The sequence below is a fragment of the Heterodontus francisci genome, chromosome 36, assembly GCF_036365525.1.
Source record: "Heterodontus francisci isolate sHetFra1 chromosome 36, sHetFra1.hap1, whole genome shotgun sequence".
Taxonomy (NCBI): domain Eukaryota; kingdom Metazoa; phylum Chordata; class Chondrichthyes; order Heterodontiformes; family Heterodontidae; genus Heterodontus; species Heterodontus francisci.
In genome coordinates this window covers 49,962,710-49,981,225 of record NC_090406.1, presented here as the reverse complement: position 1 = coordinate 49,981,225, position 18,516 = coordinate 49,962,710, and the positions used below count along the sequence as shown (strand labels likewise).

At 42.7% G+C, this 18,516-nt stretch overlaps 1 protein-coding gene across 1 annotated transcript in view; it reads right to left on the bottom strand.

Moving 5' to 3' along the window:
- LOC137351809 (lipoprotein lipase-like) overlaps positions 1 to 18,516 on the bottom strand; it is a 47,930-nt gene that overhangs the window by 25,006 nt on the left and 4,408 nt on the right. Inside the window, exons 2-3 of the mRNA XM_068016663.1 lie at positions 5,831 to 6,000; positions 4,937 to 5,116 (exon numbers count right to left, since the gene is read on the bottom strand). Coding sequence (XP_067872764.1) covers positions 4,937 to 5,116; positions 5,831 to 6,000 — 350 coding nt within the window. The remainder of the gene's footprint in view (positions 1 to 4,936; positions 5,117 to 5,830; positions 6,001 to 18,516) is intronic.

The window sequence follows — 18,516 nt, the reverse complement described above, 5'->3', positions numbered from 1 at the left end:
CTTTGTCCTGGATGGTGTTAAACTTCCGGAGTGTTGCTGGAGCTGCACTCATCCAGGCAAGTGAAGAATATTCCAGCACACTCCTGACTTGTGTTTTGTAAATGGTGGACAGGCTTTGGGGAGTCAGGAGGTGGGTTACTTGCTGTGGAATACCTAGCCACTGACCTGCTCTTGGTAGCAACTGTATTTATGTGGCTGGTCCGGTTCAGTTTCTGGTCAATGGTAACCCCCAGGATGTTGATTCAGCGATAGTAATGCCGTTGAATGTCAAGGGAAGATAGTTAGATTCTGTTATTAGAGATTGTCATTGCCTGGCACTTGTGTGGCGCAAATGTTACTTGCCACTTATCAGCCCAAGCCTGAAAGTTGTCCAGGTCTTGTTGCATATGGACACGGGCTGCTTCAGTATCTGAAGAGTCGCAAATGGTGCTGAACATTGTGCAATCATCAGCGAACATCCCCACTTCTGACCTTATGATTGAAGGAAGGTCATTGATGAAGCAGCTGAAGATGGTTGTGCCTAGGACACTACCCTGAGGAACTCTTGCAGCAAACTCTTGGGGCTGAGATGATTGGCCTCCAACAAACACAACCATCTTTATTTATGCTCAGTATGACTCCAACCAGTGGAGCATTTTCCCCCTGATTCCCATTGACTCTAGTTTTGCTAGGGCTCCTTGATGCCATACTCAGTCAACTGCTGCCTTGATATCAAGGGTAATCACTCTCATCTCACCTTTTGAGTCCAGCTCTCTTGTCCACGTTTGGACCAAGGCTGTAATGAGGTCAGGAACCGATTGACCTTGGCGGAACCCAAACTCAGCATCGGTGAGCAGGTTATAGAGTCATAGAGTTATTCAGCACAGAAACAGGCCCTTCGGCCATCAAGCCTATCTATTCTAATCCCATTTTCCAGCACTTAGCCCATGGCCTTGTATGCTATAGTGTTTCAAGTGCTCATCTAAATACTTCTTAAACGTTGTGAGGGTTCCTGCCTCTAACACCCCTTCAGATTCCAACCACCCTCTGGGTGAAAATATTTTTCCTCAAATCCCCTCTAAACCTCCTGCCCCTTACCTTAAATCTATGCCCCCTGGTTATTGACACCTCCGCTAAGGGAAAAAGTTTCTTCCTATCTACCCTATCTATGCCCCTCATAATTTTGTATACCTCCATTAGGTCCCCCTCAGCCTTCTCTGCTCGAAGGAAAACAACCCTAGCCTATCCAGTGTCTCTCCATAGCTGAAATGCTCCAGCCCAGGCAACATCCTGGTGAATCTCCTCTGCACCCTCTCCAGTGCAATCACATCCTTCCTATAGTGTGGTGCCCAGAACTGTACACAGTACTCCAGCTGTGGCCTAACTAGCGTTTTATACAGCGCCATCATAACCACCCTGCTCTTATATTCTATGCCTCGGCTAATAAAGGCAAGTATCCCATATGCCTTCCTAACCACCTTATCTACCTGTGCTGCTGCTTTCAGTGATCTATGGACAAGTACACCATGATCCCTCTGACCTTCTGTACTTCCTAGGATCCTACCAGCCATTATATATTCCCTTGCCTTGTTAGTCCTCCCAAAATGCATCACCTCACACTTCTCAGGATTAAATTCCATTTGCCACTGCTCTGCCCATTTTACCAGCCCATCTATATCGTCCTGTAATCTAAGGCTTTCTTCCTCACTATTTACAACACCACCAATTTTCATGTCATCTGCAAACTTACCGATCCTAACTCCTATATTCATGTCTAAATGATTATTGCTGTTTACGTGCTGCTTGATAGCACTGTCAACAACATCTTCCATCACTTTGCTGATGATCGAGAGTAAACTGATGGGATAGTAATTGGCTGGATTGGATTTGTCCTGCTTTTTGTGGATTTGACATACCTGGACAATTTTCCACATTGCCGGACTGGAACAGCTTGGCTAGGGGCGCGGCAAGTTCTGCAGCACAAGACTTCAGCACTGCAGTTGTGATGTTGTCAGGACCCATAGCCTTTGCAATATCCAGTGCCTTCAGCCATTTCTTGCTATCATGTTGAGTGAATCATATTGGCTGAAGACTGACATCTGTGATGCTGGGGACCTTTGGAGGAGGCCGAGATGGAACATTACATCGGCACTTCTGGCTGAAGATGGATGCAAATGCTTCAGCCTTGTCTTGAAAACTTCAATCAAATCGCCCCTTAACCTTCTAAATTCCAGGGCATGCAACCCTAATTTGTGTAATCTCTCCTCAGAGTTTAACTCTTGGAAGCCAGATATCATTCTAATAAATCTATACTGCACTCCCTCCAATGCCAATATATCCTTCCTAAGGTGTTGTGCCCAGAGCTGCTCACAGTACTCCAGGTGTGGTCTACCCAGGGCTTTATGTTATATCATTTCTCCTTGTGAAATCATACTGTGCACAAATAGCCTGCTGTGTTTCCGATAGTGCAGCAGTAACTACAGTTCAAAAGTACTTAATTGGTTGCAAAGTGCTTTGGGAATGGCCTGAGGATGTGAAAGTTACTATATACATAAGAACATAGGAATGGAAGAAATAGGAGCAGGAGTAGGCCATTTGGCCGTTTCAGCCTGCTCCGCCATTCAATAAGATCACGACCAATCAGATTGTGGCCTTAACTCCACTTTCCTGCCAGCCTCCCATAATCCTTTACTCTTTCGTAGATCAAAAATCCGTCTAACTCAGCCTTGAATATATTCAATGATGCAGCCTCCACTGCTCCCTAGAGAATTCCAAAGATTAAAGACCCTCTGAGATAAGAAATTCCTCCTCATCTCCATCTTAAATGGGAGAACCTTTATTTTGAAACTGTGCTCCCCCACCCCCCCCCCCCCCCCCTTCCAGATTCCCCCACAAGGGGAAACAACAGCTACTGGTTCCCCTTTATCAACCCTGCTTGTTATATCCTCAAAGAATGCTAATAAATTTTTCAAACATGATTTTCCCTTCGTAAAACCATGTTGACTCTGCTTGATTGCATTCTGATTTTCCAACTGTCCTGCTGCTACCTCCTTAATAATGGATTCCAGCATTTTCTCAGTGACAAACATTAGGCTAACTGGCCTATAGTTTTGTGCTTTCTGTACCCCCGCCCCCCCCCCCCACCCCGCTTTCTTGAAGAGGGGTGTTACATTTGTGCTTTTCTAATCTGCTGGGACTTTTCAGAATCTTGGGAAGTTTGGAAGATTACAACCAATGCATCCACTATCTCTGCAGTCATTCCTTGTAAGACACTTGGATGCAGGCCATCAGGTCCGGGGGTCTTGTCAGCCTTTAGTTTCATTAGTTTTCCTAGTACTTTTTCTCTAGTGATAGTTTCAAGTTCCTCCCTCCCTTTTGCCCCTTGATTTTTTTTTATTATTCTTGGGATGTTTTTTGTATCTTCTACTGTAAAGACAGATACAAAATACTTAATCAAAGTCTCTGCCATTTCCTTGTTTCCCATTATTAATCCCCCAGTCTCAACCTCTAAGGTACCAAAGTTTACTTTAGCTACTCTCTTCCTTTTTAAATATTTGTAGAAGTTTTTACTGTCTGTTTTTATATTTCTTGTTAGTTTACTCTCATATTCTAATTTCTCCCTCTTTATCATTTTTAGTTACCCTTTGCTGGTTTCTAAAGTTTTCCCACTCTTCTGACCTACCACTAATCTTTGCAGTATTGTTTGCCTTTTCTTTCAATTTGACACCATCCTTAGTTAGCTACGGATGGTGCATCCTTCTCAGAGTTTTTTTTTTCCTCAATGGAATATATCTTTGTTGAGAGTTGTGATATATTTCCTTAAATGTCTGCCACTTCCTACCTACCGTGTTACATTTTGCCCTATTTTCCCAGTTTGATATAGCCAACTCAATTTTCATATCCTTGTAATTACTTTTATTTAAGTTTAAGATACTAGCTTCAGACACAAACTTCTCACCCTAAACTGAATGTGAAATTCCATCATGTTATGATCATTCTTGCCTAGATGATCCTTTACTATGAGATCATTAATTAACCCTGTCTCATTACACATTACCAGGCCTAAAATAGCCTGCTCCTGGGTTTTCCAAAATGTATTATTCTAAGAAACTGTCTCGAATACACTCTATGAAATTATCCTCCAGGCTACCTTTGCCAATTTGATTAGTCCAATCGATATGAAGATTAAAATTGCCCACAAATATTGCAGTACCTTTCCTACAAGCCCCAATCATTTCTTGATTTATCTTATGTCCGATCGTCTCTCTTTTTTTACTGCAATTACCTATGCATTATCTTACTGCTTTGTATTCGTTCATCTATTGTACACTTGCTAATTAAAGGCTGCTGTGAGGTCCAATGATATAATGTTTTATTTATTTATTTTTTGTTTAGGGATACAGCACTGAAACAGGCCCTTCGGCCCACCGAGTCTGTGCTGACCATCAACTACCCATTTTATACTAACCCTACATTAATCCCATATTCCCTACCACATCCCCACAATTCTCCTACCACCTACCTATACTAGGGGCAATTTACAATAGCCAATTTACCTATCAACTTGCAAGTCTTTGGCTATGGGAGGAAACCGGAGCACCCGGAGGAAACCCATGCGGTCACAGGGAAAACTTGCAAACTCCACACAGGCAGTACCCAGAATCAAACCTGGGTCACTGGAGCTGTGAGGCTGCGGTGCTAACCACTGCGCCACTATATTCTATATCTTATAAAAGCCTGTCAAGGTACACAACAGATATGGTGGCCAAAGCAATTTACAAAAAAAGTGTTCTGTTTGTTATCCTGGAGTCACTATGAAAAACCAACCTAGATATTGGGGTCAGTGAAGACACCATAGTGAACCTAAGACTTACTTATGAGAGTGACTGAAGTACAGAAGCTGCAGTGCCAGCAGTAGGAAGAAGGAGCAGAAAACATGCAAGCGTGCGAGACCCACCTCCAACCACTCCACGAAGTGGGCGATGTCACGGCCGACTAGTTTGGTGTTGTCAGCAGCAATCGGATAGTGCTGATGAGCTCGGGTCAACCAGTCCACCACAATAACATTGGAGTCACCCTCTCTCTCATATAAAGCTAGGACCAGCTTCGGAATCCAACTCTCAAACATGCCGGTGACCTAAAAAGTGAATATAATCTACATCAAATCACTCGCTTGCTGTAACACACTGTATGGAGTTGTATGACTAACATCCCAAAGGTGAGAAAATCCCGTGCAAGGAGAGGCTGCATAATCATGGAGAAACATTAGTGACTGAGATTTCCCACAGCACGTGCAGGTTGCAGAGTTTCTCTCTGTTTTATTTGTTGCTGCTGTTAGCACTTTCACCTTAATCAGGGCCACATATTAGTTCTTTGCTCCTTGTTCCAGAAAGATTTAGGGACTTTTTAAACAACATTACTAAAAAAAAATTGTTAGGTCATTATCACATTACTTATTGTGGGAACTTGCTGTGCAATTGGCTGCCATGTTTCCGACATTACAACAGCTACAATTCAAAAGGACTTCATTGGCTGTGAAGCACTTTGGAATGTCCTGAGGATGGGAAAGTTGTTTTATGAGAGTAAGACCCTCTTAATTTTTTCATTGATGTTGGATTGTTGAGTGTGTTTGAAGGGAGTGTTGATGTTGCGTTGTTGAGTGGTGATTTTCAGTAATTGAGGCCCCTTTGCCTTCCAATTTCATGCCGATTGTTAGTTTTATTGTGCTGATTCTTGTCAGGAGCATTTATTTCTACCTATCTGGCCGACATGAACAATTAACATTTGGAAATATTTACTGACAGAATACAACAGGAGATTTAAGGATGTGTTTCTATTTGACTGTGCTTACTGTCCATCCATGTATGACCAGGAATGTCCTTGCGGTTTGGTTGAAGTTGCACTGTGTGATGGTCTCCAACTGACCAGGGATCAGGTAGCAGGAATCACCTTCAGGATCCAAGGCAGTCCGGAGAGAGAACTGTGTTTGGATACTGCTGAAGTCTTTTTCTGTTTGAGGGCCTGTGGAGAGTTCAGAACAACTATTAACAGGATTGCAGTAAAGGCAGACTCAGGGTATTGTGAGGGTGATGAAACGAATTCATGGCTGGAGGTAGAAGTGGGAGTAGGTAGGTGGATAGAGATGGATGGATGCAAGAGCTGAGATGGATACGTTGAACAAGGAGGTGGGATAAATGGATGAAAGATGGTGAAATTGATTGTAGGTGTTTGGACAGACAAGGGTGGTGACTCGATAAAGAACAGAGGAAGCAGGTCAGATGAAAGACCAGAGGGAGATGGAATGGGATAGATGAATGGCAAGCGATAAATGTTAAATTTCTTGATTTTGGAAATATAAAGTTGTGTTTTCTTCAGCAAAGTGAAGAATTTCCAGCAATTCCCCAAAGTCTCTGTTACTCTCCCTTTAGCTTTGAGCTCAGTGTGGGAGTTAGGTAAGGGCTGACCTCAGTCACATGAGGCCCAAACTATTTTAACTCCTGAGCTTCAGCTCACAAAACCACCCCGGACCCCTTCCCCACTCCCACACCCCATCAGTTGTCCGCCCAAATCCAGCAGCTGATTGGTGGGTGCAGGCAGAATGGCAGTTGGCAGGAGGCAGTCAGCAAAGACCAATGGAATCATGGGGAGGGAGTTTCAGGAGGGCCTTGTGATCAGAGGGAGGGGGAAGGATCTGGGAGGGCAGCACAGTCTTAAACTTTCCATGGGGGTCCTTGAGGAATACCAGATCTTTAAAGTTAAAGACTGGAATATAGGAAAATAAAGAATAACTGCCATAGTGGAAGGTAATTTTTCCCAGTATATATCACACTGTAGGCTCACTCTGCTACCCTCTATATAACACACTGTGTCCTGTCCTCTATGTAATAATCTGCGGTTCACTCTGCTATCTCCTATATCAGGGGTTCTCAACCTTTGTGTTTCTGAGGCCTCCCATCTCCCATGTTACAAAATTCCACAGGCCCCTTGTAACACAATCTTCTTTTCTGTCTAAAAAATAGGTACACAATTAAACAGCCAGCACAGACATGATGGGTCGATTGGCCTCCTTCTGTGTTGTATGATACCATGAAAGGTGATCCATCACTTTTGTACAGTCTGAGCACCAATGGTATCATCCATCAAACAACATTTATAAAGAGCAGGGATATGATTTTGATCCAAATGCACAGAAACCCCACCCCAGCCCACCAGGTATCTCAATAAATTAGAAATGTGTAACCTGTTGTATGATCGCTTTAAGAGTGATGTCCCTTTAAGAACTCAGTATGCTAATGAGCTAAGTACCAGGATCATGTGACTAGAGGCCATAGTCACTCTGCACTGGTACACCCTAAACAGAGGTTCTGTATATAGTTTGCTCTGTATTGTGCATACTAGTTTAATTGTTGATGAACCCTCTAGAGATCTTCAAAGAACTGGAATCAATGTACATCATTGTGTTCCTTAAGATAACACAAAGAAACTCATGACATGGTGGCAGCAGTGGTGAAAAGACATGATATAAGCTTGAAGACCATGGGTAAAACAGCTGTGAAAGTGACCCTTCCTACAGCCAAAAGAGAGAATATTCGAAAGAAATACTGCCCCAAACAGTGGAAAGAAGAAAAAACTTACCTCCAGCTGTGGGAGACAGAGCATTGAATGACAGGCTGCAAATAAATTTCCGTGATTGGGTGAGTCATCATGCCGACGGTCAAGGAATCCCAGTTTAAAAAAAGCTCTGAAGTGCTTAAAAAATTGATCTTTGAAAAGCTCTGTGGGAGAGGAAAAAAATGGGGAAAACCCAATTCCTCCCTCAGGCTGATTGAGGTTGGTGCCATGACAGGAGTCGTCAAAAAAAGCGCAGGAAACCCCGAACACAGCAGAGTCTCCATTCACGTGGCCAAAGCTGAAAAAAATCATTAAACCAGTCAAGCGTGAAGAAGATAAATAAACACTAGCAAAAGAAAAAGCAAAGGGGAAAACACTTGAATAGCCTATCAAACAGCTGTGTAAACATACAAGAAAAGTGCTGAAAGAGAAAAAAACAGAGAACTCTGTCAAGTACCTGTTACACTCCATCAAAGCAGCTAGCTTAGAAAAAAAAGAATTTCTTAAAGGAGGAACAGTGCAGAGTTAATAGAACAAGTTTTAAAACAAGTTTTAAGCCACAAATAGAAGTCATAATAAATGCAGTGCTGAAGGCACACACAGAGCTGAACAAAGTTAAATATAAAACAGAAAGCAAAAGACAGCAGAAGGATGGATATCAAATTTCCCAGCATGAACTGGAAGGCCATTGATATCCTATCCAAGTTCAAACTTTTAAACAAAGAATGCAGTTATGCTTCATTGACCAAGCAGTTATAGAACCAGAAAAGCAGGCTGTAAAAATATTGATAGCAGTTGGAAATGAGGGGTAATACAGAATCTGAAGAGGACCAGAAAGATCCTGCAAAGATATGGAAAGTACCAGGTAAGAGTGAATTTTAGAACTCATTGCCTGGAATTGATGTCTTACAGGCAACAGCCACAGCAATCAATAGATCAATTCATCAGTAGATGCCGTAGTAAGGGCAGCGAATGCGATTTTTCAGAAACTGAGCAGTCGGAGCGAATAATGGAGCCAGTGATTGTTTCAACACCTATTGAAGCATTTCAAAAAGACCTCTTGGGGGAAAAAAGAAAGGTCACAGCATTGATGCACTGCTAGAAGATGGCAGAAAATACAAAGTCATTGTAGTTGGACAACAGCATTTGCAAGCACTAGGTGAAGCTGACAGTATTGGCATGATAACCAGGTCACAAAAAACAAGCATGCTGTGTGGTAATTGTGGTTTGTCCCACTCACCATGAAGTTGTCCTGCATTTCAAGACCTGTGCAAGGGGTGCGGTGCAAAAGGGCACTGGGCCCGCCTACGCAAGAAATCTGTCCCCAAAGACACAACCAGAAGTCACAATAGGACACAAACAAACAGAAGACAGGTGCAGCAATAGGGCAACACCAGCAAGGAGAACGTGAGAGACCTGCGTAAATGCAAGCCAATACACAATGTCCATAGCGCAATAGATCTGAGACAAGACTCAGAGTGGAGTGATTCTCAGCCAGGAGATGAGCAGGCGTTTCACATTGTGAACCTGACACATTGGGCTGGATTCTATAAGCCCATCGCCGATGCAAAAAAAATGGCAGCCCGCCTGCGAGGGCCGCACGCCAAAAAGCCGCCGCAGTTCCAAGCACGGAGGCCCATTTAAATAGCCGGGGGGGGGGGGGGTGGGGAGGGGTTACCTCCACCACCCCCCCACCCCCCCGATCACATGGAGTGGGTGGGCTGTCCGTTCCTGGCAATGGCGTCAGCTGCCTGTGGGCAGGCACTGATGCCATTTTTAAAGGGCTGTCAGCCCTACTGGGATATTTAAATATTTAAAGTGAAATTGAACTAAAATGAATAAATACATTTCTTTTGCTGCATTCCCACCACCCCCCCCATATCAATTACATTAATTATTTGCCCTTTCCGCCCCCAAAACACTTACCTTCACAATCTGACCTTCCCCCACAAACTGCACAAAGTTTAAACTCTCACCCTTCCCACCATCCCCTACACCCATGACATTCATTTCACCCCGTTCCCCCCCCAAACTCCTGCACTGAGACACTTAACTCCTCCCCCCACACCCCCAACCAGTGTTGCACCATGTTTCCCCAGACAGGGATCCGAAGGCACGGCAGTACTGGCCGTTGGGCTGAAGATCGTGCCAGGATCTGAGGAGACGGCAGACTCATAATTCAGGCAATTTAATTTATTGAAATATTTAAATGGTGATCCTGTCGCCGAGCAGCAGAGGGTGGCTGCACGGGGCCTCGCCACCACCGGCAATATCGAGCCGGGCCCTGCCGGTGTCAAGGTCCATGGTGGGCCTCATCTGGGGCCATCTTCATGCACACCACCCCCCTCTCCCCGCAACAGATCCCGACGTCGCTACCTCAAAAGAATCCAGCCCATTGTGTTGATGAAGTCAAACAACTGGAAGCTTTTGCTACTATTAATATCATGTGCCAAAGAAAGTTGGCAAACACACAATCAGGACTAAGACTGACATGGGAGCTAGTGCAAATATCCTACCAGTCCAAATCCTGAAGGATATGTACTGGGGTTGTTGGAAATTAATGATACAACCGACAACTGCAAAGTTAACTGCATATAATGGGTCGCTCATCCCTTGAAACACTAACAATGCAATGCAGCTATGGCAAGTCGGCATCGAACCAACAAATATTTTACCTGGTAGACATGAGCGGACCAACAATGGCAGGACTACCAGTGTGTAAAGGACCTCAACATTGTGACTATCCATGAGATCACCAACGTACCCATTACAGCAGAAGAGACCAAGGGTACCTGCATTGAGTCAGTCCAGGACTTACACCAAATGTACCTGGACAGATTCGACGCCTTAGGCGATTTCAAAGGCAATGTGGTACCGCACCTCAGAGAGGGCGCAATTCCGTCAATGGACCCTCCCAGAAAGTGCAATGTGCATGTACAAGGAAAGCTTGAGCGCGGGTTGGATGACATGGAACACGATGGTATCATCCGTCGTCTGCATCATCACACAGACTGGTGCAGCGCAATTATCTGTGTGTTAAAGAAGGTTAGCGCCATCAGGGTATTTCTAGATCCGAAGCATCTAGACCTCTCCCTAAAGAGATGCCCCCACAAAATTCCAACACTAGAGGAATTGAATCCCAAGTTCACAGGAGCCAAATTCTTCTCCAAGTTGGATATTGGTCGGTACACCTAGCTAAGGAATCTCAAGAAGTCACCACCTTCAGAACACCATTTGGAAGATATTGCTTCCAGAGACTACCTTTCGGCTTATCTGTCAGTCAAGATCTGTTTCAGCAGCATATGGGCAGAATTATAGAAAATGTGCCTGGATGTATATGCATTGCCGATAATATTGGACAAAACCAAAGAAGAGCATGATCAAAATCTTCACTCACTAATGGCTCATGATGAAGGGCTCATTTTTAACAGCAAGTAGTGTCAGGTGAATGTAAGTCAGATCAGTTTCTTTGGTTCCATCTATTCAGGTTGCAGAATCCGTCCTGACCCTGATGATGTTGAAGATGTAAGGCATATGCCTACTCCACAGGGCAAAGATGATCTACGGAGATATCTTGGATTTTTCAGCTTCTTGGCACGAGACATTTCAAATTTTTCTGACAAAGCATCGTCATTGAGAGAGCTCTTAAAGAAAAGCGTACCATATATATGGTAGGAGGACCATCAGCATATATTTGAGTCTCTCAAATAAGCATTGTCAGCAAAATCCTGTACCCAGCAGTAATATGATCCAAGAAAGAAAACAATCCTGGAAGTCGACGCCTCACAGAAAGGGCTAGGAGTGTGCATCCTGCAGGATGGCAAACCAATTGCATTCGGGTCCAAATGTTTGTCCTCAGCACAATCCAATTACCCAAACATTGCTCTGGTTTTGGGATCACAAGGTTCCTGTTCGGTAAACAGTTCACAGTGGAAACTGACCACAAGCCACTGGAAAGATCCGGCGCCAACCATTTACAAGCACACCACCTCCACTACAGCAGCTCTTTGTGAAAGTACAGGGATACGACTTTGACGTCTGCTACAAACTGGGTACCAAAATGGTCACCTCGGATACCCTGAGCAGATTGCCAAACCCGAGCAAGAAGTCCCACTGGATCTACAACTAGACAGCATGGACATTGAGGTGGAAGATGTGCTCAAAATCGATTATTGCATTTTGGTCAGCACAAATGTGACCAACTACAATCACAAACAGCCAGTGATCCACAACTGAAGGCCTTGGAGAGTCATCATAGAAGGTTGGCCTGACACAGTGAAAGAGGTGCCAGAAACCCTCAGATGCTTTTGGCCTTACAGAGATGAACTCGGTATCTCGAGAGCTGTAACCTTTAAAGGAAAACAAGTGACAGTGCCCAAAGCTCTCCGACAGGACATCTTGTCACAACTTCGCCAGGCCATATGGGTATAGAGTGAGCAAGACGACTGGCACGAGACACTGTTTATTGGTCAGGGATCAACGGTGACATCGAAAGGTTAGTGAGGATGTGCGAGGCATGCCAAAGTTACCAGCTACAACAACATAAAGAACCTCTACACCCTCATGAGATTCTGTCAGTCCCTTGGTCCAAAATCGTCACTGATCTGTTTAATGTGAATGGAGATGACTTTATTTTAGTCACTAACTATTTCTCCAAATCGCCAATTATCAGACAGGTAAAGGACACTTCAAGCGCGGTTATCACAGACACATTGAATGCCATATTCAGTCTATTCGCTGTACCTGAAGAAATTATTTCTGACAATGGGCCACAGTACACGGGCAAACCTTTCAGGGATATGTGCGCCAAATGAGGCATAAACCATGTGACGTCCTCACCACATTACCCTAAATATAATGGTCTTGCCGAGCGAATGGTTCGCACAGTTAAATTGCTTGTCCTGAAGTGTAGGACAATGAAACAAGATTATCGTGTTGCCATGTTACACCTCAGAGCTACACCTATGGATATGGGCTTACTGTCACCAGCAGAGATCATGTTTGGCAGACAAGTGAGAACAATTCTACCCAGCCATCATCTGTCCACATTCTCCGAGGTGCAGGAGACACTGCTCAAAAACAAGGGAGAACGAAGATGGTGCATGACTGACATATAGGGGCGGAACTACCTCAGCTACATGTAGGACAAAAGGATAGGGTCATACACCCCACAATGATAACATGGTTATCCGCAGTGGTATCCAAAGTATGCAGTGTGCCAGGTCTTATGAGGTTACAACATCTAATGGAGCAGTGTTTGGGAGGAACTGAAGCTAATTAAGAGAAGTGTGCAATACTCCAATTGTGCACAGCGAACTCAAAAGAACACACTCCGACAATGAGGGTGTGACGGAACAACAGAACAACAACCAACACATTGACAACATGGATGCAAGCCAAGAACAGCCAAGAGTGAAATCCACATCCCCAGAATGTTATACCTTAACAAGGTCTGGAAGAGTTATCAAACCACTGAAACGATATATGGACTCTTAAGCTTCTGCACTCGTAAATTTTACAATCCCTATCCTTATACTTATAAATTTTATAATTTCTATCCCTGTATAACTAATTTGGTATTATCCAATTTTATGTGCTTTTACTTGTAGCATACGAGACTTATCTTTGGAAAGAAAGGGGATGTTGTATGATCACTTTAAGAGTGATGTTCCTTTAAGAACTCAGTAGCTAAGTACCAGGATGTAGTCATGTGACTAGAAACCAGGGTCACTCTGCACTGGAACACCCTAAACAAAGGTTCTGTATATAGTTTGCTCTGTATTGTATGTACAAGGATGTTCAAGGCACTGGAATCCACACACCTCATTGTGTTGCTTAAGATGACACAAAGAAACTCATGACATAACCCAAGCCAGGCATCAAAACCTCGAGCAACATTAGATCTAAACTACTGGCTTTATTTTTATATATATTTTGGAAATAAACTATAATTGATGCAAAGATGTGATGAATTCTGGCATGTTCAGGATAGGATGTACACATTCGAGAGGATTAGCTGATCTACAGCACAGCCATTTAACCATATTCATCATTTGTAAGCTTTCAGATTCCTAAACTTCAAAGGTTTTATGTACAAATCTGTGTTCGAAGCAAAAGCTTGTGTTAACATGTTTGGCAGGATTCTTAATGCTTGTACAAAAGCAAAATACTGTGGTTACTGGAAATCAGAAACAGAAAATTCTGAGTATTTCCAGCATTTTCTGGATTTATTTATTTACAGATACAGCACTGAAACAGGCCCTTCGGCCCACCAAGTCTGTGCCGAGCATCAACCACCCATTTATACTAATCCTACATTAATCCCATATTCCTATCACATCCCCAACTTCCCTACCACCTACCTATACTAGGGGCAATTTACAATAGCCAATTTACCTATCAACCTGCAAGTCTTTGGCTGTGGGAGGAAACCGGAGCACCTGGCGAAAACCCACGCAGTCACAGGGAGAACTTGCAAACTCTGCACAGGCAGTACCCAGAATTGAACCCGGGTCACTGGAGCTGTGAGGCTGTGGTGCTAACCACTGCGCCGCCCACAGATTTTTATTTTTATTTATAAATACAGCACTGAAACAGGCCCTTCGGCCCACCGAGTCTGTGCCGACCAACAAACACCCATTTATACAAACCCTGCAGTAATCCCAACCACCTAACGGCCAATTTACCTATCAACCTGCAAGTCTTTGGCTGTGGGAGGAAACCAGAGCACCCGGCGAAAACCCACACAGTCACAGGGAGAACTTGCAAACTCCACACAGGCAGTACCCAGAATCGAACCCGGGTCCTTGGAGCTGTGAGGCTGTGGTGCTAACCACTGCGCCACTGTGCCACCCGCATTCGTTTCTTAATGATTGAGTTTACTTACTGAAAATATGGCAAGCAAGCAACAGCTGTTTCTCATAAATTCACTCGTCTTTGTAAATGTAACTGCACCAGTGTTTTTAAGATAAACCAGGTACATTATTTATGTTAGTAATCTGCAACTTTAAAATCATCAATAACTATCGTACAGCCATCAAATATTCTTTCCCAATTAGATAAATATTTAAATCTCTGTGCTTTATGCTCGTCTCAAAATGATAAATTGGGATTCCACTTCTCGTGTCTGAAAACTTGCTGAAACACCAAACCAGTTGAACCAAACATTTCAACATCCAAATGTTAATATTTGTGAACTAAACGGGATGAATCAAAAGTGGCGGTTTGCGGCGTTAAAATGATAGTTTAATGTTTTCAGCCGATTGTTTATTTAACCCGGATTATTTTTTATAATATTAAGAATTGCAATGCCATTATTTCAGATGAAATGTATTTTACATTGGCTTGCACCTCCAGAGACAGGTCAAGTAGATCACAGTCCAATGGCTATTTTCGACAGCACCTCCCAAACCTCTGGCTTCTTAACATCTCGAAGAACCAGGGCGGCAGGTGCATGGGAACACCACCATCTACAAGTTCCCCTCCCAGTCACACATCATCCTGCTGTGTAAATATATCATCATTCCTTCAACATTGCTGTGTTAAAATCCTGTAACTTCCTAGCTAACAGAACTATGGTAGTACCTTCATCACATGGACTGCAGTGGCTGATTCCCTTAGAGTCCAAAAATCCATTGATCTCAGACTTGAATCTACTCAGTAACTGAGCATCTACAGCCCTCTGGAATACAGAATTCCAAAGATTCACAACCCTCTGAGTGTAGAAATGTCTCCTCTTCTCAATACTAAATGGCCAAACTCGATGCCACTAGTTCTGGACTCTCCAGCCAGGGGAAGCAACATCTCAGCATCTACCCTGTCAAATCCTCCAAGAATCTTATACGTTTCAATGAGATCATCTCCCATTCTTCTAAACACCAGAGAGTATAGGCCCATTCTCCACAATCTCTCCTCATCGGATAAGCCTCTCATCCCAGGAATCAATCTAGTGAACCTTCGTTGCTCCCTCTCTAAGGCAAGTATATCTTCCCTTGGGTACAGAGACCAAAACTGTACACAGAATTCCAGGTGTGGTCTCACCAAAGCCCTGTACAACTGCAGCAAGACTTTCTTACTCTTGTACTCAAACCCACTTGTAATAACAACCAATATTCCATTTGCCTCCCTAATTACTTGCTATACCCCATGCTAACTTTGTGATTCTTGTACAAGGACATCCAAATCCCTCTGAATCCCAATATTCAATAGTTTCTCACCTTTTAAATAATATTCTGCTTCCTCCCAATGCGAATAACTACCCATTGCCCCACATTATATTCCATCTGCCCCTTCTCCTCACAGTTTATTTTCCAACCTAGCTTTCTCTGGTCAGCAAACTTGGATACATTACACTTGGTGCCTTCATCTAAGTCATTCAAATAAATTGGAAATAACTGAGGCCCCTTGCAGCACGCAACTAGTAATAGCCTGCCAGCCTGAAAATGACCCATTTATTCCTACTCTGTTTTCTGTCCTTGTAACCAATCCTCTATCCATGGTAATATATTACTGCATGTGAGCCCCTTAACTATGCAACAATAATTTGTGTGGCACTTTCTCGAATGCCTTTTGAAAAACCAAATATATTATATTGTTACGACCAGGTGAGAAAGAGGTCTAGGGTCCCCTTTCAGCCTTCACCTGGTCTTACTGTAACAGGGTTTAATTTTAAACACACCATGTTTTAAACACCCCCTTGGTAAATCCTTGTTCACCGCTTTACAATTATAAGGCAAAGAAACAACAGGTTTTCTCAGGTTTAAAGAAGAAAAGTGAAATTTATTAAACTTAAGCTCTAATTCAGTTAACGCCTACAGATACATGACGTGCCCACACTAGCATGCATACGTGATACACAGATGCAGATAGGGACAGAAAGAGCAGAAGAAAAATAAAGTGGAAAAGTTTGAAGCAATATCTGAAGAGTTGTTGTTATGGTTCTTTGAGCTCACTGTAGAGTCCTTGATTGTAGGTGGTTCTTGCTTTTCATTGGGGCCCAGTATTCTTCTTAAACCTTGCTCACTGTAGGAGACTTTTCTCTCTTGGGGTTCATGTGTCTTCAGTGGGGGTTGTGGAGTTCCGTGAGAAAGCAATGGGAGCAGACAGGAGAGGCTGTGGCGAGCCAGCCAGGAGAGGTCTTTTCAATCAGGGAGCAAACAGCTTTCTGCAGGCTCTCAGTTCAAAAAAACTGTACAATTCAGAAAACCCCAGGTTGCCAAGCAGGTTAGTCATGTGACTAACCGGTCTGACCATGTCTTGGTTCCATGTATTGTGTTTGTCAGGGAATGGTCCTTTGTCTACAAACACTGTCTGTTAATATGCAAAGATGTCTTTCTAGCCAGGGCCTGGCAACCCCTTGTAACATCCTTCGCTTCTTCCTAGCAACAATTTGAAATTTAATGTCCATGTGGTGAAATTAATGTGCCTCATTCTTGGCAGGTGGGGGCCTGCATGACAATATCAACTGATTCCCCTTTATCTACCCTGCTAGTTACATCCTCAAATGACCCTAATAGATTTTCAAAACATGATTTCCCTTTCATAAAACCATGTTAACTCTGCCTAATCATATTATGATTTTCTAAATGTGACTGTTTTGAACTTTCTAGTTTGATGTGTGTCTGTATTGCAGAATACAGTTAGATATGACTATTACAATTTATAATTAGATATGCAACTGTATTACTGAGTAGTTAGTAAGTGTATTTCAGTTTATAGTTGGTGTGACTGTATTGCAGTTTACAGTTTGTGAGTGCATTGCAGTTTAGATTTAGATGTGTGACTTTATTGTAGATTACAGTTCAAAATGCATCTGTATTGCAGTTTATATTTAGCTGTATTGCGTTTATAGTTTGATTTGTGACTGTATTGCAGTTTACAGTTTGTGAGTGCATTGCAGTTTAGATTTAGATGCGTAACTGAATTGCACTTTGACTGTATTGCAAATTACAGTTTGATATGTGACTGTATTGCAGTCTACTGTTGGGATATATGACCACTGAAGCTTACAGTTTGATGCGAGTATATTGCCATTTACAGTTTGAGTGACTGTATGTCAGTTTACAGCTATATATATGACAGTATTGCAGTTTACAGTTAGATATGTTAGGTATTGCTGTTTAAATTTAGATGCGAGACCTGTATTGTAGTTTACAGTTAGATTTGTGATTGTATGGCAGTTTAGTTTGTGCGACTGTATTGCAGTTTACACATTGTGATTCTATTGCAATTTACAGGTGGGTGAATAGCAGTTTACAGTTTGATGTGTGACTGTATTGCAGTTTACAGCTTGATATGTGACTGTTGCAGTTTACAGTTTGACTGTATTGCAAGTTACAGTTTGATATGTGGCTGTATTGCAGTCTACAGTTTGTGCAACTTTATTGCAGTTTACAATTAGATATGTGATGACTGTATTGCAGTTTGCAATTAGTGTGACTGTATTGCAGTTTATAGTTATGTTTGTGACGGTATTGCAGTTTCGTTTGTGTGACTATATTGCAGTTTATAGTTTGATATGCGACTCAGTTGCAATTTACAGTTTGACTGTATTGCAGTTTACAGTTGATGCATGTTGCAGTTTACAGTTTAACATGACTATGTTTCAGTCTACAGTTTATGTAACTGTATTGCAGTTTACAATTAGATGTGTGACTGTATTGCAGTTTGCAATTAGTTTGACTGCATTGCAGTTTATAGTTATGTTTGTGACTGTTGCAGTTCACAGTTTCATTGTATTGCAGTTTACAGCTTGGTATGTGATTTTTGCAGTTTAGTTTGACAGCATGGCAAGTTACAGTTTTATATGTGACTGCATTGCAGTTTAAAGTTGATGTGTGGGTGTACGGCAGTTTACAATTTGATATGTAACTGAGTTTACAATTAGAAAGGTGACTGTATTGCAGTTTGACTGTATTGCAAATTACA